The following is a 23,484-nucleotide window of genomic DNA, read 5'->3' as shown; positions in this document are numbered from 1 at the left end:
TTCTCTCTTGAAATTGCCTGTGGTCTTCTGTAAATATACTCGGGTGAAATTACTCACTGGAAAATAAAGATTTTGTTTTCTATCTTCACTAGGTGTGTGGAAATGCCAGGGTTACGCTGTAGCAACCTTTTTTATCTCTCTTTTTCTCTTGTGTGTTTAGAACCACCTTCTTTTGAGAGGACACCAGAGCCTCTGGATGTCTTGCCAGGCACAAGCATCACTTTTACATGTGTTATCAGAGGAACCCCTCCTTTTAAGGTGAACTGGTTTAAAGGGGCCAATGAGCTTGTGCCAGGGGACAAGTGCAATATCTACTTGGAGGACTCCATTGTGGAACTTGAGTTATTTGATGTAACTCTTCTCCAAAGTGGAGAGTATACTTGTCTAGTGACTAATGATGCTGGCAGGGCAAATTGTACAACATACCTTACAGTAAAAGGTTTGTAAAGATTGCGTCTCTCCATTTACCTTGAATATTGTTTCCTTCCCTCCATTTGTCCTGCCATACTCAACATTTGTGACTTCTTATCCTTCATTAGAGCCAGCTGTCTTTGTGAAGAAACTGAGCGATCAGTATGTGGAGCCTGGCAAGCCCATCATCTTGGAGGGCACTTACACAGGCAGCCTCCCGATCTCTGTGACGTGGAAGAAGAACGGCCACACCATCTCTCAATCTCAGAAGTGTAGCATCACCACCACAGAGAAATCCTGCATCCTGGAAATACTTGACAGCACCAAAGAAGATGCAGGAGAATACACCTGTCATGTTGAAAATGAGGCAGGAAGAGATGTTTGTGAGGCTGTAGTCTCTACCCTAGGTGTGTGCTGCCTTTGCTTCTTTTTCTTGCCTGTTCTTTCAAGTGTATGCTTTCCAAGGCCTGGCACTATAACGAGCCTATCTAATTGCTTCTCTTTTTAGAACCTCCCTATTTTGTTACACACTTGGAACCTCTTGAGGTGTCAGTTGGGGATTATACAACATTGCAATGCCATGTTGCTGGAACACCAGAAATCACTGTGTCTTGGTACAAAGGTGATACAAAACTCAGGTCTACTCCTGAGTACAAAGTGTTCTTTAAAGACAACGTTGCTACACTCATTTTCAACAAAGTGGTTAGCAATGACAGTGGAGAATATATCTGCAAGGCAGAAAACAGTGTAGGAACTGCATCTACAAAGGCTCTCTTAACAGTTCAAGGTGATGATTTTATATTAGCTTGATACAAATTCTTTTGCTCTTGCGAAACTGTAAAAAAATTGCTTCCTGGGGCATATTTATCCTTTACTCACTTTCTTCTAGAGCGCAAACGACCACCTTCCTTTGCAAGAAAATTAAAGGACATCGAGCACCCTGTTGGTTTACCCCTTAAATTTATGTGTCGACTCAATGGCTCTGAGCCCATTAATGTGACTTGGCATAAAGATGGTGTGCTGCTAAGTGATGACGACAATGTGCACACATCCTTTGTAGATAATGTTGCAGTGCTGCAACTGGTGCAAACTGAGATGAATCATACCGGGCAGTACTCCTGCACAGCCACCAATGCTGTGGGCACTGCCACCTCAAGTGCTCGGCTCACAGTGGCAGGTGTGTTGGCTTACAAAACTTTTGCCTGGATCATAGGCTTCCCCTTCCCATTTCCTGCATGTGATGGTATCCGTATGTTGGATTAGCTGTTTCTCGAGTTATGCGTATTACAATGTTTTTTTGTGTTTCTAGAACCCAAGAAAGCACCTGTCTTTGATACCAAACCAGAATCTATTGATGTGCCTTTTGGAGAAAGTGCTGACTTTGAATGCCATGTTACTGGAGCCCAGCCAATGCACATCACCTGGTCCAAGGATGGTCGGGAGATTCGAACTGGAGGAAACTTCAATATTACATTTGTAGCCAACACAGCCCACCTTCGAGTGCTCAGAGTGGGTAAAGGAGACTCTGGCCAATATACTTGCCAAGCTAGTAATGAAGCTGGGAAAGACTTTTGCTCAGCCCAACTCAGTGTCAAAGGTATTGTCACCTTTGTTGGTGTGTTTTCTTTTTCTTGGCCAAAGAGATCTCTTTGTTACTGAGTCTCATATTCCACCCTTTCCAGTTTGGAAATATATAAAAAGTAGCTTTCCAGAAGGCAGACACATACCATGTGACAACCTTCTCCTAACATACTATATGACAGTAGAAGCTTTGAGTGCCTGCAAAATCTCCAAAGGCAAAGGTCCCTTTGTGTATGTATGTGTGTGTTTGTATGGAGAGTTGCGCTCACCCTGCTTTTTCCTTTGTCATTAGTGCTTGAACTACAGTCGCAGTGGTATTCACACATAGCGATTGCTATACGGAAAATGGTGAATAAATATGGTAAATAAAACTACCTTACGTTTGTAGGCCGGAATTAGTTACTCTTTCAAATTTGCTAAAGATTTCAATTGGAGTTCTGAATTGCTGATTTAATCTAGACTATGAATCACTTAAGGTCTTCATGTAGAAATATGTTTTAAAGGCGTGTAAGCAAGTGAAACTATCCCTACCGTGTTTCTGCTGCTCCTGGTGGTGAAGGGCTTGTCAAATCTTTCAGGCTGGCCTGGGGATATTTTCATTCCTCAAAAGTAAGAGCAAAATTTCCCTTGGGTGGAGCAATCGTCCTTCATGTATTTTTTACAGCTCCAGCTACTCCGATTCAGCAGAGTCCTGAGTTGGCAGAACATAGTTTTAGTTGTTGTCTTTGCCTTCTTTTCTCCGTCTTGCGTCTTTCCTTGAGAGGAAACTCTGGTTGGGGATACAGCCAGCTGCTGTAGCAAGCTTACTTTGTTGTGCCCCAATACTCTTGTGCTCCCCATAACTCTTGCTCAGCACTGAAGATTTCACATGGCAAGCACTGTCACTCTCTACATACTTATTCTGTTCTGCAGAACCTCCCAAGTTCATCAAGAAGCCTGAAGCTTTGCGGTTCGTGAGGCAGGGAGACACAGTTCAACTTGAATGTAAAATCAGTGGCACACCAGAGATCAGAACAGTGTGGTATAAAAATGATCAGGCACTCCAGACGAGCGACAGGCTCCACATGTCCTTTGTAGACTCCATGGCGATGCTAACCATCTTGGGTGCCAACACTGAAGATGCCGGCGATTACATATGTGAAGCCCATAACTCTGCCGGCACAGCCAGCTGCAGCACTTCAATCACAGTGAAAGGTTAGCAGTGTGGATCCACACACCATGGGAATCCCTGGCTTCTGGGACTGCTCCGAGCTGCCCAGGGAGCTGCTGCTATGGCAGTTGGTGGCTGCTGCGGCAGTGTCTCTCCAGCTGCTCTCACATTCAAACACTGCTGTGTTTAAGCTGGGGACACCAGGCAGGAAATAGTGGTGGGTGTTCAGCACTGTGCAGCCATTCCCTTGTCTCCCCATTTAAGTCAAATGCAAGCTGAATAAGGCAAGCTTGTCAGGTCACAAGGGAAGTATGGACTAGATGGAGCACCAGCCATGGTGAGGGAGCTGGGCATACTATGTAACCATCCCTCTGCCTCCTCTTTATACACAGTGATCCTGGCAGGAATGAAATTTAAGACGGAAGAGGAGGCTGTGTTGCTGAGCCTCACTGATGGTAGCTTTCATGACTGGAAGAGGCAGGGAAAGCTGGAATGTGGTCCTGGTGAGAGGGGAGAGTGGTTTTTGGGGAGGGGCACTGAGCACTGACTCCAAACAGGTGCAGAAGTGTCACATTTTCTGCCCTTGGGACTCTGAGACCTGGGATGGCTTGCTGGGGGATGACAGGGCTCAGCATTTTTTAGAGATGAGGCCACATATTTGGAAGCTAAATATGGGTTTACAAGAATAAGTGTAGGCCCCCTTCCTGAATATGTTGCCTTCTGCTACTATCCAGAAACCCACCCAGGAAAGCAGGCTCACATATTATGATGTGATTCTTTTTTTATAGAACCACCTGTTTTTAGCAAGGTGCCGAGCCCTGTGGACACACTTAAAGGCTCAGATGTTATCCTTCAGTGTGAGATAGCGGGCACTCCACCCTTTGAGGTGGCTTGGTTCAAGGATCGGAGGCAGGTCAGGAGCAGCAAGAAGTTCAAGGTGACAGCAAAGCACTCCATTGCCAGTCTTCATATTCTCAATCTGGAATCTCAAGATACTGGAGAATATCAATGCAAAGCTATGAATGAGGTGGGAAGCGACACTTGCACCTGCCCAGTGAAATTCAAAGGTTTGTATGCTAGAGAATCAACAGCATGACCACTCTCCTTTCTTGATCTCCTGGCTGTCCCTCTTCCAAGCTGGCATGCAAGATTAACCTTTCTCTGCCTCCCTGTTTTTGCCATCAGAACCCCCACGATTTGCCAAGAAGCTGAGTGACACTGCAATCTTCATCGGGGAGCCAACAGCCCTGCAGGCAGTGGTGGAAGGATCCCCACCAATTTCTGTTGTCTGGCTCAAGGACAAGGGTGAAGTTATTAGAGAGAGTGAAAATGTCCAAATGTGGTTTATGGACAACATTGCAACTCTTGAGATTGCCAGTGCAGAGGGAGCTGATGTTGGGAAATACATCTGCCAGATCAAAAATGATGCTGGCATGCGGGAGTGCTCTGCCTTTTTACAAGTCCTAGGTGGGTATAGCCTTCTTCACAGGTACTATATCTTACACTTAGCACAATTGCCTCTACCAGGCTTTATTTTCTGCTTATATTCTGTGCTCACTGGTTTGCGGGTAGATTTCCTTATGACACACTGACCCGTCCATTCCTATTTCAGAACCAGCAGTCATCTTAGAGAAGACCGAGCCAATCACAGTAATGGCTGGTAATCCTTTTACATTGGAGTGCAAAGTAGGAGGAACACCTGAACTTATCACTAAGTGGTACAAAGATGGCAGAGAATTAAGGAGTGACCGCAAATACCAAATTACCTTTTTCAACAATATATCCACTTTGAAAGTCTTTTCTGCAGACAGGGGAGACAAGGGCTTGTATACTTTTGAGGTGCACAATGAGGTGGGGGACAGCAGTTGCACTTCTTCAGTTGATGTTTCAGGTCAGCTCTATGTCTTTGTTGTTCACACTTCTCTTTAAAAGAAGCTTTTTTTTTCCCTTTTTCCTATCCCCTTAAAAAAAAACCCTCAACACTTTTCCTCTTGTTCTTCTGTTCTGTCCTACTTAGATCGTCTTGTCCCTCCTTCATTCTCAAGAAAACTAAAGGAAACAAATGGGGTACTGGGATCCTCAGTGCTTCTGGAGTGCAAAGTGTCTGGCACATCTCCCATATCTGTGGCCTGGTTTCAGGATGGGAATGAGATTGTTAGTGGAGAAAAATATGAAATATCATTCTTGGATAATGTTTGTGCTTTAAAACTGAACGCCCTGGATATCACAGATACAGGGCCGTATACCTGTGTGGCAGCCAACGTGGCAGGATCTGATGAATGCAGTGCTTTCTTGACTGTGCAAGGTCAGTGGAAAGATATTACAGCCCCTTCAACAAAATTCTTCTTCCCTCTTCTCTTTCTTCCCTCTGGTTTCCCATGGCTTCTTTTTCTTTTCTTTTCTTTTCCTTTTTTTTTTTTTTTCTGTTTTCTCCCTCTTTCTCTCTTTCTTTGGACTCCAGCCTGCTCCAGTATTCCGCCCCCACAGACACTCTCCTATTAACATCTTTCTCCTCTTCATTTCTTTGCATGATCCTTAGAACCACCTTCTTTTGTGAAGACACCTGATCCCCAGGAAGTTTTGCCTGGATCAAGTGTGACATTCACCAGCTACATCAAGGGTAGTACTCCCTTCAAAGTGACCTGGTTCCGAGGCATCAGGGAGCTGGTGCCGGACAGCAACTGCTCCATCTCTCTGGACGAGTCTGCGGCACAACTGCAGCTCTACAACGTGGAACCAGGCCACAGTGGGGACTATGCCTGCGTGGTCACAAATGATGCTGGCAGTGCCTCATGCACAACCCAACTCTTTGTGAAAGGTGTGTTTGTGTGTGTGCGTGTTATGCAAAGGTATCTCCCTTCACACTCTGCCTGCAGCCCTGCCACATCTGTCCCTCTCACTACTGATCTATGCCTCCCCACAGAGCCTGCAGTCTTTGTGAAGAAATTAAGTGATTTCAGTGTGGAGCAGGGGAAGTCCATTGTGCTGGAAAGCAGCTACATAGGCACCCCTCCCATCTCTGTCACCTGGAAAAGAAATGGCATGCCCATTGCTCAGTCTCCACGCTGCAGTGTTACAACTACTGACAAATCTGGCATTCTTGAAATCTTCAATAGCACCAAGAGCGATGAAGGCGAATACACCTGTGAGGTGGCAAATGAGGCGGGTGGGGATGTTTGCCACAGCCTTGTATCCATCTTAGGTACGCATCACCCCTCATTCCTCATAGGCACTCCAGTGATGCTCTGTCTCTGCTCACCATTCTCTCTCCTTCCCTAGAACCACCCTATTTTGTCACACATCTGGACCGTGTGGAGGTGAAGGTTGGCGAACCCTTGATCTTAAAATGCCAGATTGGTGGTGCACCAGAAATCAAGGTGTCCTGGTACAAAGATGACACCAAGCTCAGATCAACACAGGCTTACAAAATGCACTTCAAGAATAATGTGGCAACGCTGGCATTCTCCACCGTGGAGGACAGTGACATTGGAGAATATATCTGCAAAGCAGAAAATAGCGTTGGCTTCGCCACCTCCACAGCTTTGCTTGTTGTTAAAGGTGATGGGCCAATGGCCACTCTTTCCTGGGGTAGTTTGTAGGAACATTTTGTTGTCTACAGAAAGGGGTTCTTATTAATTTCAGAATTAGTAAATTCTACATTGACAGGGTGGCTTGCTACTTATAGCGGTGATTATTACTGTTTTGCAGAACGTCAGCTTCCCCCTACGTTTGCGAGAAAACTGAAAGATATTCAGGAGGCGGTTGGTGCCCCAGTGACGTTTGATTGCCGCATAAATGGCTCAGAGCCTATCCAGGTGTCTTGGTACAAGGATGGGGTTCTCTTAAGTGACAGTGATAATGTGCAATCAGCCTTCTTAAACAATGTTGCAACTCTCCAGATCTTGGAAACTAGTATGGCTTACTGCGGCCAATATACTTGCTCAGCCCAAAATGCTCTGGGAACTGCGTCTTCCAGTGCCAAACTTCTCCTTACAGGTTTGTAGCTCACACTTAGACAAAGATCTTTTGTATGTCTTTGCTTTTTTATTTCTTCACCCTTTTTCCCACTCTGCCCACTGTACAGTGGCCAGGGAGCACGGGCATGGCATGGTGAATTGTGTGTTGAGAAGGGCTTGGTGTTGAACTCTGCCGTGCTTTCCTCTTTGCAGAACATTTACAACCCCCCTTCTTTGACATCAAGCCAGTATCTATTGATGTGGCATTAGGGGAAAGTGCAACCTTTAAGTGTCACGTGACTGGCTCTGCTCCCATGAGGATTACTTGGACCAGAGACAACAGAGAGATCCGCCCAGGTGGCAACTACAAGATGACGCTGGTGGAAAACACAGCCAGGTTGACAGTCCTAAAAGTTGGTAAAGGGGATGCTGGACTCTACACATGTACTGCCAGCAACAGTGTTGGAAAGGATGCGTGCGCAGCTCAGCTGGCTGTACAAGGTATTGCTGTGAGCTTTAGTGTTCATGCGGATTTTCTTTGCAAGGCAGACACCTGGAAAACAAAGCCGTGAATGCAGACATGTGTGAGACTAACAACCTTTACAAGAGATTACAATGAGATGTCTTAGTCCATTTAAATATTATTGTAATACTTAAATGCTTATTTTTCTTTCTTCTGGTCTGGTATAGTGTGTGATTTGTCTTATCAAAGGGATTCTTCCACTGAAATGTTAACTCTGACTTAGTACCCTGTTGCACCTTTAGGAATGGCCCTGTTGGCCAGCAAAATCTGTCTTCCTTAAAGTCTTTATCCAGCAGTGACATTCACTAAATTGTCCAGGGGAGGGAAAGGTAACTGAGAGAAACTCAGTTCACTTATGAGACTTAAATGTAATTTTACTGGGTATGCAGCTCCTGAAAATAGTTTTACTCTTTCACAGACTGAAAGCTGTTCTAGACAGCAAAACTGGAGGATCTGAGGGCAGACTTGGTGACAAATAGCAATTCTGCCAACACTTCACTTCTCTACATAGTCTGTGGATCTTATACGTTTCAATGATCTAAATTTATGACTGGATCAAACTGTTTTGATACAAGTGACACTTGTATATTAGTGTAATTGCCTCAGTGTAGGTGGGAACATCGGAACAGCTATAAATAAATCCAGATATCTCATTCTTACTGATTTTATGAAAGAACAAACATAAAATCACTACTTAAATTATGCATGAGTTCAAATGTCCCTGTTTGGCTCAGTGTTTGGTTTTTTTGATTTTTTTTTTTCCCCCTCTGTATGAGTTTGGGAGAAAAAAAAACCAACAACAAAAGTATTTGAAGAGTAACCACTTTGACTTTTACTCTCTAAGACAAACAACACAAGAAGCTGAACTACCACTAGCAAGATTTTGTAATAATTGCTTGTCAAATGTATTATATGTATGTAGAGTATATTCTATCTGTATGGATTTTTCTTGGTAGGCGTGGGGAGAGTATGGCAGACTGAATTACCTGTGAATTTAGTGGCAGGGTGAGATGCTGTTATTATATAACTTGACTTACAAAAAGCATTGAAAGATTGTAGCAAGAAATCTAACCTCTTTAAAAGATTTAAAGCTTGTTTCCACCAGAATCACAGTTCTGTTTATTATTAGTGATAACATTAATAGGTTTATTTGACTGAAGTTACCATTCATAAAATGATCCCAACAGACCTTATTTGTTTTCTTACTCTTCAAATCTTTATTCATAAAATGCTGAAATTATTTTTCCCCAGGATTATTATTTTCTTTTTTGATCCTTAACTTACACTGGCACTCACTTCAGTCCTTTAGAATTTGTACAGTTTCCCCAAGCCTGTAAAATTAATGATGTTCATTGTCAGCCAATTTCTATAGAACTTGGAAGGGCAAGATATTTGTGTGCATTGATTTGTGTGTGTTTATCTTGAGCAGATGCTGTCTCACTTCTATGACACACTGCCTTTTCTTTGTAGAATTAAGATCTTTTGTTCAACTGACCTTGAAAATCTCCCAGTTTTTCATTAACTTTCCCACATTAACATCTAATGTTCCCAATCTGCAGTTTTAACTACTGCTGTAGGTTCTAGAAACTGTTTACATTCTAAGTAGATACCTTACTAACTTGGATATCTTCAGTTTTGGAAAGGAATGGCATTAGAGTGTGACTACGCAGCAACTGTTAGTATGCGGATAGATAATCAACTCTTTGTCAAAGTGAAATCTGATAGTAAATTACTAAGGTTCCAAGTGTCCTTGTCTTAACAAGTCATCATTTCTATTTTTAGAAACTCTAAGGAAGTTACTAAGGTTTGTTACTAAGAACATAGGATGTTCTGTACATGTTCCACAGGTTGAAATAACCCACAATAAAATAGATATTCTTCCTACACTTTACAGACAGATGCACAAAGAGGCACTTCATCCTGTTTTGCAGAGAGATTTGTTTGTTGTGCCCACATTACCACCTCTTGGTTTCACTAGTTATGCCTTTGATCTATGAGCATTCAGTCTTGTGATTCTGAATTATCCGTATGGTACTTTTGATGAAAAGTGCCAAACCTCTGCTCCTTTCTCTCCTTATAGAACAAAATGTAACCATCTGGTTTAATTTTCAGTCACAGGACCTTTAACAGCAATTTCTGTGATACAAGCCATCTCATAATTCTTCTCAGTATGATTATTTTGGACCTCTTCTGTTTACCACCCGAGCTACTTGACTTTTATTCCTTATATGCACCTTTATGTTTGGCTTTGCAATAAATGGGTGAAGGGTTATAATGTAGATACATTTATTGACTATATCAATCAATTGTTAATGACATATTAAGATATAAAGCAGTTGCTCAGCATAAATGCTTTTAATAATATTTCTTGGCTGAACAGTTTGGATTCTTGCAATTCCATCAGGCATTTTGATTGCTCATGTATTGCAAGAGGATATTACTTGAAGAAAACCACATCAGCTGATCTGTACCGAATACATAGAAGGAGAAGTAGAGTGGGAAAATAAAGTAAGGAGAAACTAACCAAAACACAGATAGAGAACTTTTTTCCTTCCTAAGATAGATCTTGGACCAACTTGAAATTATCTAAAAGAAAAGTCATAGCAATTGCAAAATTAGAATGTTTGCATAAGTCCCTCAAGTTTACATTTGATGTTATGTATTTCCCTGCTTACTGAAAGAATTAGCCCAGTTTAAAGCATCATCTCCCCTTTCTGGCTTTCCAGAACCGCCAAGATTTATTAAGAAACTAGACTCCTCAAGACTTGTGAAACAGCATGATTCCACTAAGTATGAATGCAAAATAGGTGGATCTCCAGAAATCAAAGTCACCTGGTACAAAGGTGAAACTGAGATCCACCCCAGTGAAAAATACAGAATGTCCTTTGTGGATTCAGTGGCAGTCATTGAAATGCACAACCTCGGTGTTGAAGACAGTGGTGACTATACTTGTGAAGCTCAGAATTCGGCGGGTAGTGCAAGCACCAGTACATCACTAAAAGTAAAAGGTCAGAATCACCAATCTTTCCTTGCCTTTCTATCTGCATGAGTCCTCCTTTGTGGAAAAGCTGTTAAATCCTACTCTCTTTAGTCAGAGAGGCCAAAGCCTGTCTGAATAGATGGCATATCTCTTACCTGTTTGTTATGCTGTGGGAGATCTTTCTTATGGTTTGTCTTTGCTGCTCTACATTAGAATGACTGCTTGAATAGTTTGTCCTCTTTAATCTCCTTTGCTCAAATAACACAAACTTTAAACCTTCTTTTTTTTTTTTTTTTTTCAGCACCCCCCATTTTTACCAAGAAGCCCCATCCAGTCCAGACCTTGAAAGGGTCTGATATTCACCTGGAATGTGAGCTTCAGGGCACTCCTCCATTCCAGATTTCATGGTATAAAGACAAACGAGAAATTCGGAGCAGCAAGAAGTATAAAGTCATGTCCGAGAACTACCTAGCTAGTATTCACATTCTCAGTGCGGATACTGCAGATGTTGGTGAATATCACTGTAAAGCTGTAAATGATGTGGGAAGTGACTCCTGTATTGGCTCTGTAACACTAAGAGGTTTGTATAAAGATTGGCACCTTCTTGGCATTTCATTGTTCCTGTCATTCCCCTCCTACTTTTCCGCTCCCGGAGTGTTTTTTACTGTTAAATATCTTCTCTTAAATAGCACCACCAACCTTTGCAAAGAAGCTCAGTGATCTCACTGTCGTAGTTGGAGAGTCAATTGAACTGCAGGCTGCAGTAGAAGGATCACAGCCCATTTCTGTTCTGTGGTTAAAAGACAAAGGGGAAATCATCAGAGAAAGTGATAATCTTTGGATCTCCTATTCAGAAAACATTGCAACTATGCGGATTGGAAATGCAGAACCAGCCAATGCTGGGAAATATATTTGTCAGATAAAAAATGATGCTGGAGTTCAGGAGTGCTTTGCCACAGTGACGGTGCTAGGTTGGTAGCATGAGATAAAAAACACAATGTGTTTTAAGATGCTTTAAAATTTCTAATTTTATGTTACTAATAACTATTGCGTTGTTGTTTTTAAAAATGTTGTGACTTACATCTCATTACAGAACCTGCAGTCATTGTAGAGAAGCCAGGCCCAGTCAAAGTTACAGCTGGAGACTCTTGTACTCTGGAATGCACAGTAGACGGCACACCAGAGCTTACTGCTAGGTGGTTTAAGGATGGGAATGAACTGTCCACTGACCATAAATATAAAATCAGTTTCTTCAACAAAGTATCTGGGCTTAAGATCCTCAATGCAGCACTAGAAGACAGTGGAGAATATACTTTTGAGGTGAAAAACAGTGTTGGTAAAAGCAGCTGCACAGCTTCAGTGCATGTTTCAGGTTAGTTGACTACTCTTTTTGAGTAATATCTGATCCTATCCTTCCTTTACAAAGCCTTCAGATAACAAACTCTTTCTCATGAGTGGCAGCCTCAGAGACTCATTGCTTACATAATCTTAGGAGTACTTGGCATGGCACTTTGACAGGCATCAAGAATAGCTGCCTACCTAACCTCTGAGCAGCAGGAGTCATAGCAGGGGCTTGATTTCTTCAGCTTTAATCTACATGTCTTCTTGGACAGCTAGTGCAATATTGTTGCTTAGGAAAAATAACTGCAAAACCAAAAGGTGTCATTCAAAAACTGTGAATGAAAAATCCAGTATATCCTTAACCATCAATGATTTAGGTGTGTAGGAGCAGAGTGTTAAAGCAGGCATATCAAAATAAAGTTAACTGATTTATTATGCATGGGGAACTTTTCACATTTTAAGCTCCTGTATAGTAATTTTTTATTTTTGTTTTTTTTTTAAAACAAATGCAGATCGTATTATACCTCCTTCTTTCACAAGAAAACTGAAAGAAACATACGGTCAGCTGGGTTCTTCAGCTGTACTAGAGTGCAAAGTTTATGGGTCACCACCTATTCTGGTTTCCTGGTTTCATGATGGACAGGAGATTACCAGCGGAGACAAGTATCAGGCTACCCTTACAGACAATACCTGTTCTCTGAAAGTGAATGGACTTCAGGAATCTGATATGGGAACTTATTTGTGTACAGCTACTAACGTAGCTGGGTCTGACGAATGCAGCGCATTTTTGAGTGTTAGAGGTCAGTATCAATAGGAAGCCAGAGTCAGAGGGCACAAATATATTTTCAAAAAGACTTCATTCTTTGCTTTGTTACATATTTCTGGTTTTTATGCTCTTCATCAGAAATTCAAAAGTACTTCTCTGTCTCTCTAATTTTCATGCTTAGAACCACCGTCTTTTGTGAAGAGACCTGAACCACTGAATGTTTTATCTGGAGCAAACATAACCTTTACCAGTATCATAAAAGGCTCCTCTCCATTGGAAGTTAAATGGTTTAGAGGTAGTGTTGAACTAGTACCAGGACACAGGTGCAATATCACCTTGCAAGATTCAATTGCAGAACTGGAGCTGTTTGATGTAAATCCACTTCAGAGTGGAGACTACACCTGCCAAATCTCTAATGAGGCAGGGAAAATTTCTTGCACAACACATCTTTTTGTCAAAGGTTTGTCCAGACTACTATTTCTTACACTTCTTATGCTTCTAAAACATGATCTCTTGGCTTTATTTAATTTCTTCTCTTCCCATTGTTCATTATAGAACCAGCCAAATTTGTGAAGAAGGTGAACGATTTAAGTGTAGAGAAAGGGAAAAATTTAATCTTGGAATGCACATATATGGGTACTCCACCAATTTCAGTGACATGGAAGAAAAATGGAGTAAAAATAACACACTCTGAAAAGTGCAGCATCACCACTACAGAAACATCTGCCATACTGGAAATCCCTAGTAGCAAACTAGAAGATCAGGGGCAATATTCTTGTCATATTGAAAATGACTCTGGACAAGATAATTGTCATGGTACAATCACAATACTAGGTGCGTCAAGCCACCATCACTTCATCGAGTGTTATTTGAACTACTAATGGTCACTGCACAATACCTTTTTATGCTAATGGTGTGTGTTTCTTCTTCAGAACCACCTTACTTCATTACACCCTTGGAGCCAGTGCAGGTGACTGTTGGAGATTCTGCATCCTTACAGTGCCAGGTTGCTGGAACACCAGAAATGATTGTATCATGGTACAAAGGCGATACAAAGCTGAGAGGAACTGCTACTATGAAAATGCACTTTAAGAACCAAGTTGCCACTCTGGTTTTCAGCCAAGTAGACAGTAGTGACAGTGGGGAATACATCTGCAAAGTAGAAAACACTGTTGGGGAAGCTGTTTCATCATCTTTGCTGACAGTTCAAGGTGAATATCTCATTTTAAAAAACAGGAAATTGGCCTATTTTTCTTAAGTTTGCTTTGCTATTTCAAAAACCAAGGATTATCTTTTCCCTTTTAAACACTTTGCTGTTTCTTGACACGTAAGATGCCTTGTGGCACTGTCTTCTATTAACAAAGGCCTACCCATAAAGCTAGTTGAAATATGTCTCTTGCTGACCACAGCTCTTCTGATACAAGCATCGGCATCTTCCTTCCCCATTCAGAATATTGCTTTGGTTGTTTCCATCATTAGCAGTCCCGAGGATTAAATAGGCTTACTGGGTGTAATTGGGGGCAGAATGGTTATATATTTTCTTGCAACCACACGCACAGTGCTCTTTTCATATCAGGTTCCAAATAAATGATATGCTGAATAACATTTTTAATCAGAAGTTTGAGCAAAAATCCAGCATACTCTTCAGTATATTAGGCACTGATTATTGGTGAGTACAACAATAGGTGCATAACTTCTGAAAGCCCTCACTGTACAATACCTGTTTTCTTACAGACCGTAAACTGCCTCCTTCTTTTACACGAAAATTAAGAGATGTTCATGAAACTGCTGGCTTACCAGTTACATTTGATTGCGGCATTGCTGGTTCAGAACCTATTGAAGTATCTTGGTTTAAAGACGGTGTACGTGTGAAAGAGGACTACAATGTTCACACATCCTTCATAGATAACGTAGCAACTCTCCAGATTTTGAAGACAGATAGGACCCTTATTGGGCAATATACCTGCACAGCTACCAACGCGATTGGGACTGCTTCTTCTAGTGGCAGGCTTGTCCTTACAGGTCGGTGGGCCGTGAAATATTTAATGGAAATATCTTAAAATTCACTTTTGCTTCATACATGAATTTAATACTGTACAAATAATGTTTATTTCACCAAGGTTTAAAGCAAATCAAGATTTTAAAGTGATGCCTTTTTATTTCTTTCACTCTTCAGAAGGGAAGACTCCTGCATTCTTTGACATCCCAATTGCACCCGTGGATGGTATTATTGGAGAAAGTGTTGACTTTGAGTGCCACGTTTCTGGAACACAGCCTATTAGAGTCACTTGGGCAAAAGATAACCAAGAGATTAGAACAGGAAAAAACTACCAGATCAGTTATGTAGACAACACAGCCCACTTGACTATCTTGAGAGTTGACAGGGGAGACTCTGGAAAGTATACATGCTATGCTAGCAATGAAGTTGGAAAGGACTCTTGCACAGCTCAACTGACTGTTAAAGGTACTGAATAGATTACACATTGTGTGTATATTTTTGTTCCCTTAATTATAAAGGAAGGTAGCCTTATTGCTGCAAGATAAATTTTAGAAAAACTTCTGAGACAAAGCTTGAAAGTACCTGTCTGGGGATACCCATGAATGTCTTAAGCGTTACTAACAACAATGTAAGGAGAAATGAAATATTTTCTTCAACCTAGTTTCTTTATAGACTTTGGCCGATTTCTTTCTTGAGAACTCAACACACATCTTGGTGGTTTTTAAATGACTTTGGCTTAAATAAATGTAAAAGGATTTTATTTTTTTTCAAGTAGGAGAATCAACAATGACAGTGACAGTTATGAACAAGACACCATGCTGTTTATCTTGGCATACTTTCACTTAAAAAAAATCCTATTTAAATGACAGCAAATATCAATCCCCCAATGTCCAATTTTTTCTTGAAACATTTTCTTTACATTTTTTATTTAAGGTTTGATTTATAGAATTTGAATAATATGTTCTTTTTTTTACAGAACGAAAAACTCCACCTACTTTTACGAAGAAGCTGTCTGAAGCAGTAGAAGAAACAGAAGGGAATGAACTTAAACTTGAGGGCCGTGTTTCCGGGTCTCAGCCTTTGACGGTTGCTTGGTATAAAAACAATCAGGAAGTTCACTCAAGCCCTCATTGTGAAATATCTTTCAAAAACAATACCTTACTCTTGCATATAAAGAGCATAGAGCAATCAGATGCTGGTTTATATACCTGTAAAGTGTCCAATGAAGCAGGAAGTGTGTTGTGTACATCTTCTGTTGTTATTAGAGGTTAGTTGAAGTCTTATTTTTCTTTGTTTCTTACTTTTTTTTGTTGCATGTTAACTGCAAATATACAGCTTCTATCTGATGAGTTGGTTTTACTTACCTGAACAGCAATGATTTTTCCTGATACGGACAAGATAAAACTGAGTTAAACCACAAAATCAAGGAATTCTTTTAATTTTGTGACTAAAATAAAAAAAATATTTTTCAGGAAGGGGCTTCTGTTTCACTATTTGCTACAACTGTTCTAAAGTGAACATTGTAATCTTTATGTGACATTTCTGTTGAAATTTTAATCATTCTCTTTTCGTGGAATAACAGCTTTTCTGTGCAGTTACATCTAAGCTTGGGCAGCCTTGACAGTGTGTTGTGGCAGCTTGGCACTTCATCATAATACTCTTGCAGGAGATAGCATATTTGTTTCTTTCAAGGTGCTTATATAATTTTGCAGCCTAATAACAGTGCTTTAGTTGTTATACTGTTTTTTGCATGTGAACAAATGCCCTTGTTGCATGGAGAAATGCTATTTTGTGCATGTTTGCATAGAAAACATACTCTCTTGATATCTATTCCATTTTCTAAAACTGATTGACATTCTCAGACTTCTGTTTATCCTCCTTCATTCCTTGCTATTGTCTTCTTAAGAATCATATGTATCTCTTTTTCTCTTGCATTCTCAATCATACTTTCCTTCCTTGAGTATTTACTCAAGCATTTTCATATTCCAGAACCTAAAAGGCCTCCAGTTTTTGACCAACGTCTTCAGCCAGCAGCAGCAGAGGAAGGTGATACCCTACAGCTCAGCTGCCATGTCCAAGGATCACAGCCAATCCGGATTCAGTGGCTGAAGGCAGGGAGAGAAATAAGAGCTTCAGACAGATGCAACTTCAGCTTCGCTAATGGAGTAGCCCTTCTGGAACTTGCTGCAGTTACCAAATCAGATTCAGGAGAATATGTATGCAAAGCTTCAAATGCAGCTGGTGCCGATACTTGCAAATCTAAAGTGACAGTTAAAGGTAGAGTAACACAGAGAAAATCAAGGCATATGATAGAATTTTCAAGCAAAATTCCATCCTGCTTCATTTTCTGTGGAACAAAAATATTAGTAATCTAACGGCAAACAATTAGTATCTTTTAGTTCTTTGCAAAACTGTATAATCTGTGAAGACAGCATATTTAACAATAATTTGTATACAAGTAGTGACATAAACAGTGGGAGATCAGTGTCAAATCAATAGCGTATGCTTAACAAAAAGATTAATAATTTAGTTTCTAAATCTAAACACCAAATGTAAGAAAATTGCAAGCTAAGTGAGTGAAATTACTTGGACATGCATATTTTATGGAAAGGATGGGAATAGCGGTGTTTATTAAAGGAAAATACAAAAGGAAAATGATTGAGTGTGTGGCCTTAGAAGCTAATTGCTTCAGAGCTGTTACAACTCTAAGACATTTTGACCTTTTAGCTGAAAGTAAATATTGTCTAAGCATGAGTCCTTCCATGTAGGTCTTGTCTTACCGTTGCATAAAACACGTAAGAGTTCAGTAATATGTAGAAATCATATCTTTTTCACTACATGGGTAGCCTCAAGGCTAAGAACTCTGCAAAGGAAAAAAAAATAAAATTAACAGATCACTGGTAAAAAAATGCAAGTAACTCTAAGGGTGAAATTTCCAGAAATAGATAGAAAAGAGAATACCTCACTAAAAAACAATCCATTTTAGAAAATCAGGCTTCTTATTTGCATATACATTAATTAATTTGCATCCATGCAGAATATAAATGACCTGACTCAAGGAACAGCAAAATATGACCCAAAGTGTTCAGTTTAGTCTGGAAAGTAACATACAAGTTAATTAAGATAATATGAAAGTATTTTGCATTTTTATTTCTTGCACAGTATTTTGTTCCATCTCTGTAATTAATTCCTTTTTTACAATTCCTTCAGAAGCACCATAACGCATGAACATAAACGGTTACATGAAACCATCTATTTCAATTGTTTGACTCTATTTTTTAGAAAAACCAGCAGCTGCACCAGCAGCTAAGAAAGCAGAAGTGGAAGGAAAACTTTATTTTGTGTCAGAGCCTCAGAGTATCAAAGTCATGGAAAGTAAGGACTCTTTTCAAAAAATGTACAAGGTCTTCTATTTGCCTATATGTTTTGTTTGAGATTATGTCTTGCTGGAAAGACTTAGCTTCCTCATTTGCATCTTTCTGCAGAGAGTGTTGCAACATTTATTGCAAAAGTTGGAGGAGACCCTATTCCAAATGTTAAATGGATGAAGGGAAAATGGAGGCAACTCAACCAGGGAGGTCGCATTATAATCCAGCAGAGAGGAGATGAAGCCAAACTAGAAATAAAGGATGCAATAAAAACGGATTCTGGCATGTACAAATGTGTAGCTTTTAACCAACATGGTGAAATAGACAGGAGCGTAAACCTACAAGTTGAAGAAAGAAAGAAAGAAGTTGTTGAAGGGGATCTCAGGGCAAAACTAAAAAGGTATATGGAAAGGTTTTATAGATTAATTTGCCAACATCTGAAGAAACATTTTTTATTATCTATCTCAGATGAAGATATAATTTTTTAACATTAATTAAATATGAATAATTGTATTAAAAATAGAAGCACTTGAATAGAGTAAGCTAAAGGATTCCACTGCAGAGGGTAGCTCTAGGCAGATCCATTTTTTCAGTGAACAGCTTTCTAGGAATGAAGCATTGTATACTTAACTTATGTCATTGATTTGAATAGCACTCCAACAAAAAAGAAGGAAGAAGAGGAAGAGCAACCTATTGATATCTTGGAACTTCTCAAAAATGTAGATCCCAAAGAATATGAGAAATATGCTCGCATGTATGGCATTACAGATTTCCGTGGCCTCCTGCAAGCCTTTGAGTTACTAAAGCAAACTCAAGCAGAAGAAAGCCATAGATTGGTAAGACACAGTGTGACTGCAACTTTGTCTTTGTTAGGAGTAACACAGTTCCTTTGAACAGACTTGGTGTCCACACTCTGATGTTACCTGTGTGTGCAGGAATTTCTGGTTTCTCTTTAGATCTTTTACTGACAGTTCTCAATTATGCTTAAACCCAAGAAGAGTGAGTGGGCCTTCTGGCCAACTATGTTCTGTCTTCACAATTTGGCTCCAATTTTTAAGATGAGAAGATACACTAGTTATACTACAGTTACAGAAAAATTGATGTAGGAGTATATTCTGCCTCTTTACAGGAAATTGAGCTTACAGAAAAAGCTCGAAGAGAAGATCAGGAGTTTGATGAACTTGTAGCTTTTATTCAGCAACGACTCACACAGACAGAGGTAACATATTTTTGGACTGATTTGTGAAATATTCAAACACATAACAGAGAACTTGAAACTAATTTAAACTAATATTTTACAGCCTATTACTCTGATCAAAGACATTGAAAATCAGACAGTTCTAACAGATGAGGATGCTATCTTTGAATGTGAGATTAAAATTAACTATCCAGAAATTAAACTGTCATGGTACAAAGGAACCCAGAAATTGGACTCCAGTGACAAATATGAAATTAGAATTGAAGGCGATCGCCACATACTGAGAATCAGGAACTGCCAACTTGAAGATCAGGGAAATTTCAGAATAGTGTGTGGACCACACATTGCCAGTGCCAGGCTAACTGTGATCGGTAAGTGCACTTTTGAAGTATATATTTGAATTATTTTACACTTTAATTATTCTGTTGTCTGATGTCTGCTAAAATGTATGTTTTAACACACTAATAGAACCTGCAGTTGAACGGCATCTTCATGACACTACTTTCAAGGAAGGAAACACATGCACGCTGTCTTGTCAGTTCTCTATCCCAAATGCCAAGTCTCAGTGGTATAGAAATGGGAGACCCATTAAGATAGGAGGGAGATATTCAACACAAGTCTCTGACAAAGTACACAAACTCATCATCAAGGATGTTAGAACAGAAGACCAGGGACAATATACCTGCAAGCTTGACAATCTAGAAACAACTGCAGATCTGGCCATCGAAGGTTTGTAAACAGATATAGAATCTCTTTATTTCAGTAGTGGTAAACAATTTCTGGATGTTCCATTAACAGAACAAATGTAAGTAAAAGGAATTTTTTAAACAGATATTCCCAAAGTTGGAAATTGACTAAATGAGAAATTTTGCTGCCCTTTCTCTTTAGACAGTATGTGACATACTTGTATAAGTTAGTATTTTTTAACTAAATCATCATTACTGATGTCCCCTGTCCCTCAAACAAACTGAGTCATACTTGCTTTTATATCTTTTTCTCTGATACTCTTATATTGGTTTTCCTCTTTTTCTTAACTATTCTTCTTTCATCTTTAATTTCCTTAATGGCTTCTCTTGTATAATTTATCTGCACAGCAATCTTGTTATAGTTGTACTCTTATGTCTCCTGATCTTCATTCTTACATAGAAAACTTCACAGAAGATGGAATCCCTTTCTCTTACTCTACTTTTTCAAGATCTTTTGATATTATCTCTTATTATGATGTAGCTATTATTATGAAAACAATGAGAAGGAATTAGATAAGCTAAATGGCCCAGTGGTGCATAACAATTGATATATTTTTTGTTTCTAAACACAGCGGAACCAATTCAGTTCACAAAGAGCATACAGAACATTGTAGTGAGTGAACACCAGTCTGCAACCTTTGAGTGCGAGGTGTCCTTTGATGATGCAGTTGTGACATGGTATAAAGGCCCCACAGAACTGACAGAAAGCCCCAAGTACAGCTTCAGAAGTGAAGGTCGCTGTCATTATATGACTATTCACAATGTCACTGCAGAAGATGAAGGTAAAAATGCAGGGAATGTTTGTGCTCATGCCATTCTTTTATCTGATTTTGTTGTCTGTGTTTTTAATGATAAAGGCATATAAATTTCAACATTCTTGGCTATTGCAGGTGTATACTCTGTAATTGCTCGTCTTGAACCAAGAGGAGAAGCAAGAAGCACTGCAGAACTCTATCTGGTAACCAAAGGTTAGCAAATTTGCTAAAGTTTTGATCATAGCCATCTGCAAATTTGTGAGTTTGAAACATGATCCTGGAAAAATAAATAGTCCTAAAAGAAATCTAATATTCTTTTGCAGAAATTAAACTGGAATTGAAGCCACCAGGTAAAGATCATGAGCAAGACTGGCACAAGATCATGTCTATACTCTGTCATAGATTTGGTGCATTGCTCTGCTTTATTTTTTATATTCAAATCCTTTTTTCCTGGTTATAGTAAGTCAAATCTACACCCTGAAAAATTAGTTCTCATCCATAGATATGAGGAAGTATTTATTCTCATAAATAGTGGCAATGAATACTGTGATAACTCCAAAATCAGTGCTATTAATGTGTCAGAGGTCCTAGTTTGTACAATATGGGAAGCCACATTCTCTAAAACACAAAAGTTTATTTTTATTTGAATGACTGAGGAGTACAACAATGAAGAGGTACCAATGAACAGATTCAATGTCCTCTGCACAACTGAAAAGAAATAACCAAGGAGGCAAAGTGGGTAGCAACCATCTCCTTATGATATATAATGATGTTCTTTTCTGAATGTTCTTAAGAGCCTGCTCCAAAATAATGCAAGAATTATTTAGAAATAAAATGAAACCGTGTAGAATTTGGCCAGACTGAAAGATTAATGTGATTAGTTATCTGTAGTCAGGTAGCTTATTCTTGAAGAGCAAGTTACAATCTTTGTATGCTAGAACAGAAAGATTAAAGCACCATGAACTACTATTCTTGGGGACAGCATATTCAAATATACCTTTTTAAGTCAATTAAACATCTCGATTTTCTAGATGTTCCTGATGCCAAGGTTGCAGTTCCACCTCAAAAACCAGCTGAAGGTAGGGTAATAAAACCATACTTGTTCCATAGTGCATTTTATATCTGCAATGAAGCACCAGGCTGGTGGGAACTTCAGAGAAAGATCTTAGGCAGCTCAGTGATAAAATCTAGTTAATTGTCTCTATACAAATATGATATGAGCAAGACTCGGCTTGGATAGGCTTGTTTTGCTGTGTGGAAGGTGAAAACCATAGACAGGCAGTAGTAGGAAAGAAGTCTTTTCTCTTAAAAAGAGTTCGTCCTTTCCATCTGGTTTTCCTATCAGTCTCTTATCCATTCCACCTTCCTTTTATTTCCATTTTCTTCTTCTGATCATTCTTTATCTTCAGCTTTTCTTCTTTTCGCCACAGAAATATCTTTTAATGTTCAGTCTTCTTGGTTTCGTTTCCAGGATAATTTGGTAAATGCTTGCAGTAGCAGTAGGATGGGAAAGATTTGATATTTAGATGAATTACTATCAGCAAAAACAGGAGAATGATGGCAATAAATAAGATAAAGCTGGGAAGGGTCATGGTTCAAATAAAGTTAGACTGGGAATTACCACTCAAAATGTATTCTTCCAGCTACAGTAAGCTGTCAGAATGAGCACCATATTTGCTTTTATTCTGCAGCTGCAATAAAATCATTTCATCTATTTTCCAACTGCACTACAATTTTTCTTAATTTACAAGAAAACATCATACTCACATTTTATTCTAAATATTTCATTTTTCCTACAAGCTGCCCCTATTCCTATTCTTCTGCCTCTTGTTCCACCACCAGAGGAGAAAAAGCCAGGTAAGAATACTTAAAGTATTTGGACAGTGTGCACATGTTTCATTATGACTCTTGGGTGGGTTTTTTTTTTCATTTAAATTTTAAAATATATTGTTTTTAAGCAGAAAAAAAGGTTCCAGTAAAGAAAGTTTCCAAAAAGGTGGTTAAAAAAGGTCCTGAAGAAGTCCCACCACATAAAGGTAACTTTTTTTTAAAAAAAACTTTTTTAAAAATAGCAAAATTACCATGTGGAAACCACGCACTTATTTCAAATTACCATAAATCGATGAAATCTATTTGATTTTTGTCTTTATGTTAAAAGCCTACCCATTTAAAATCCAAGCTGATTCGGACTGCTTAAAAAATAGTCACTTCTTTAAACTGACTGTGAGGGTGAAATAATTTAATTAACTGTGAACATCCAATTACACCTTGCAGATTCCACATTTTTATTTGACTAATCTATTTATTACTTTTTTAAAGTTCCTGAGGTGCTGCCAGAGAAGCCCAAAGAGATTGAAATAACATCCATAGCAAGGGGAGAAGAGATTCATGAAGAAAAGAAGGAAATATATGAAATGCCCAAAGAAACTTATGAAGAATGGGAAGAAGATTATGGAGAAGACCATGACTATTATGTTAAGGAAGAAAGCTATGACGAAGGGGAAGAGGAATGGGAAGAAGCTTATGAGAAAAGAGAAGTGACTTATGAAGAAAAACGAGTCATTCATGAAGAAGGTATTTTAATTATCAGACCATTTTATTTCTTCTCTCTTCTCATTTTTATTATTAAGGCCCAGAAATTTTGAGCCAGACAACATTTTTTTGATTTTCTTTTCTGTTACAATAACTTGAACCTTAATATGCTGCCAAG

The 23,484-nt window shown here is 39.3% G+C and overlaps 1 protein-coding gene across 1 annotated transcript in view; it reads left to right on the top strand.

Moving 5' to 3' along the window:
* The window catches only part of TTN (titin), a 249,978-nt gene that overhangs the window by 68,142 nt on the left and 158,352 nt on the right, over window positions 1-23,484 (top strand). The window contains exons 73-112 of the mRNA XM_074144859.1: window positions 161-439; window positions 540-818; window positions 920-1,198; window positions 1,301-1,588; window positions 1,721-2,008; window positions 2,905-3,186; window positions 3,931-4,209; window positions 4,328-4,609; window positions 4,755-5,033; window positions 5,160-5,447; window positions 5,682-5,960; window positions 6,066-6,344; window positions 6,422-6,700; window positions 6,851-7,138; window positions 7,312-7,599; window positions 10,348-10,629; window positions 10,903-11,181; window positions 11,291-11,572; window positions 11,695-11,973; window positions 12,455-12,742; window positions 12,890-13,168; window positions 13,264-13,542; window positions 13,641-13,919; window positions 14,443-14,730; window positions 14,885-15,172; window positions 15,684-15,974; window positions 16,697-16,984; window positions 17,990-18,082; window positions 18,193-18,475; window positions 18,728-18,911; window positions 19,205-19,294; window positions 19,377-19,644; window positions 19,742-20,002; window positions 20,592-20,801; window positions 20,910-20,987; window positions 21,098-21,124; window positions 21,806-21,853; window positions 22,575-22,631; window positions 22,733-22,810; window positions 23,094-23,348. Coding sequence (XP_074000960.1) covers window positions 161-439; window positions 540-818; window positions 920-1,198; window positions 1,301-1,588; window positions 1,721-2,008; window positions 2,905-3,186; window positions 3,931-4,209; window positions 4,328-4,609; window positions 4,755-5,033; window positions 5,160-5,447; window positions 5,682-5,960; window positions 6,066-6,344; window positions 6,422-6,700; window positions 6,851-7,138; window positions 7,312-7,599; window positions 10,348-10,629; window positions 10,903-11,181; window positions 11,291-11,572; window positions 11,695-11,973; window positions 12,455-12,742; window positions 12,890-13,168; window positions 13,264-13,542; window positions 13,641-13,919; window positions 14,443-14,730; window positions 14,885-15,172; window positions 15,684-15,974; window positions 16,697-16,984; window positions 17,990-18,082; window positions 18,193-18,475; window positions 18,728-18,911; window positions 19,205-19,294; window positions 19,377-19,644; window positions 19,742-20,002; window positions 20,592-20,801; window positions 20,910-20,987; window positions 21,098-21,124; window positions 21,806-21,853; window positions 22,575-22,631; window positions 22,733-22,810; window positions 23,094-23,348 — 9,570 coding nt within the window. The remainder of the gene's footprint in view (window positions 1-160; window positions 440-539; window positions 819-919; window positions 1,199-1,300; window positions 1,589-1,720; window positions 2,009-2,904; window positions 3,187-3,930; window positions 4,210-4,327; window positions 4,610-4,754; window positions 5,034-5,159; window positions 5,448-5,681; window positions 5,961-6,065; window positions 6,345-6,421; window positions 6,701-6,850; window positions 7,139-7,311; window positions 7,600-10,347; window positions 10,630-10,902; window positions 11,182-11,290; window positions 11,573-11,694; window positions 11,974-12,454; window positions 12,743-12,889; window positions 13,169-13,263; window positions 13,543-13,640; window positions 13,920-14,442; window positions 14,731-14,884; window positions 15,173-15,683; window positions 15,975-16,696; window positions 16,985-17,989; window positions 18,083-18,192; window positions 18,476-18,727; window positions 18,912-19,204; window positions 19,295-19,376; window positions 19,645-19,741; window positions 20,003-20,591; window positions 20,802-20,909; window positions 20,988-21,097; window positions 21,125-21,805; window positions 21,854-22,574; window positions 22,632-22,732; window positions 22,811-23,093; window positions 23,349-23,484) is intronic.

Source organism: Numenius arquata, chromosome 3 (assembly GCF_964106895.1).
Source record: "Numenius arquata chromosome 3, bNumArq3.hap1.1, whole genome shotgun sequence".
Classification (NCBI taxonomy): Eukaryota; Metazoa; Chordata; class Aves; order Charadriiformes; family Scolopacidae; genus Numenius; species Numenius arquata.
The sequence above is the reverse complement of the archived record's forward strand: the minus strand, read 5'-3'. Positions and strand labels throughout refer to the sequence as shown.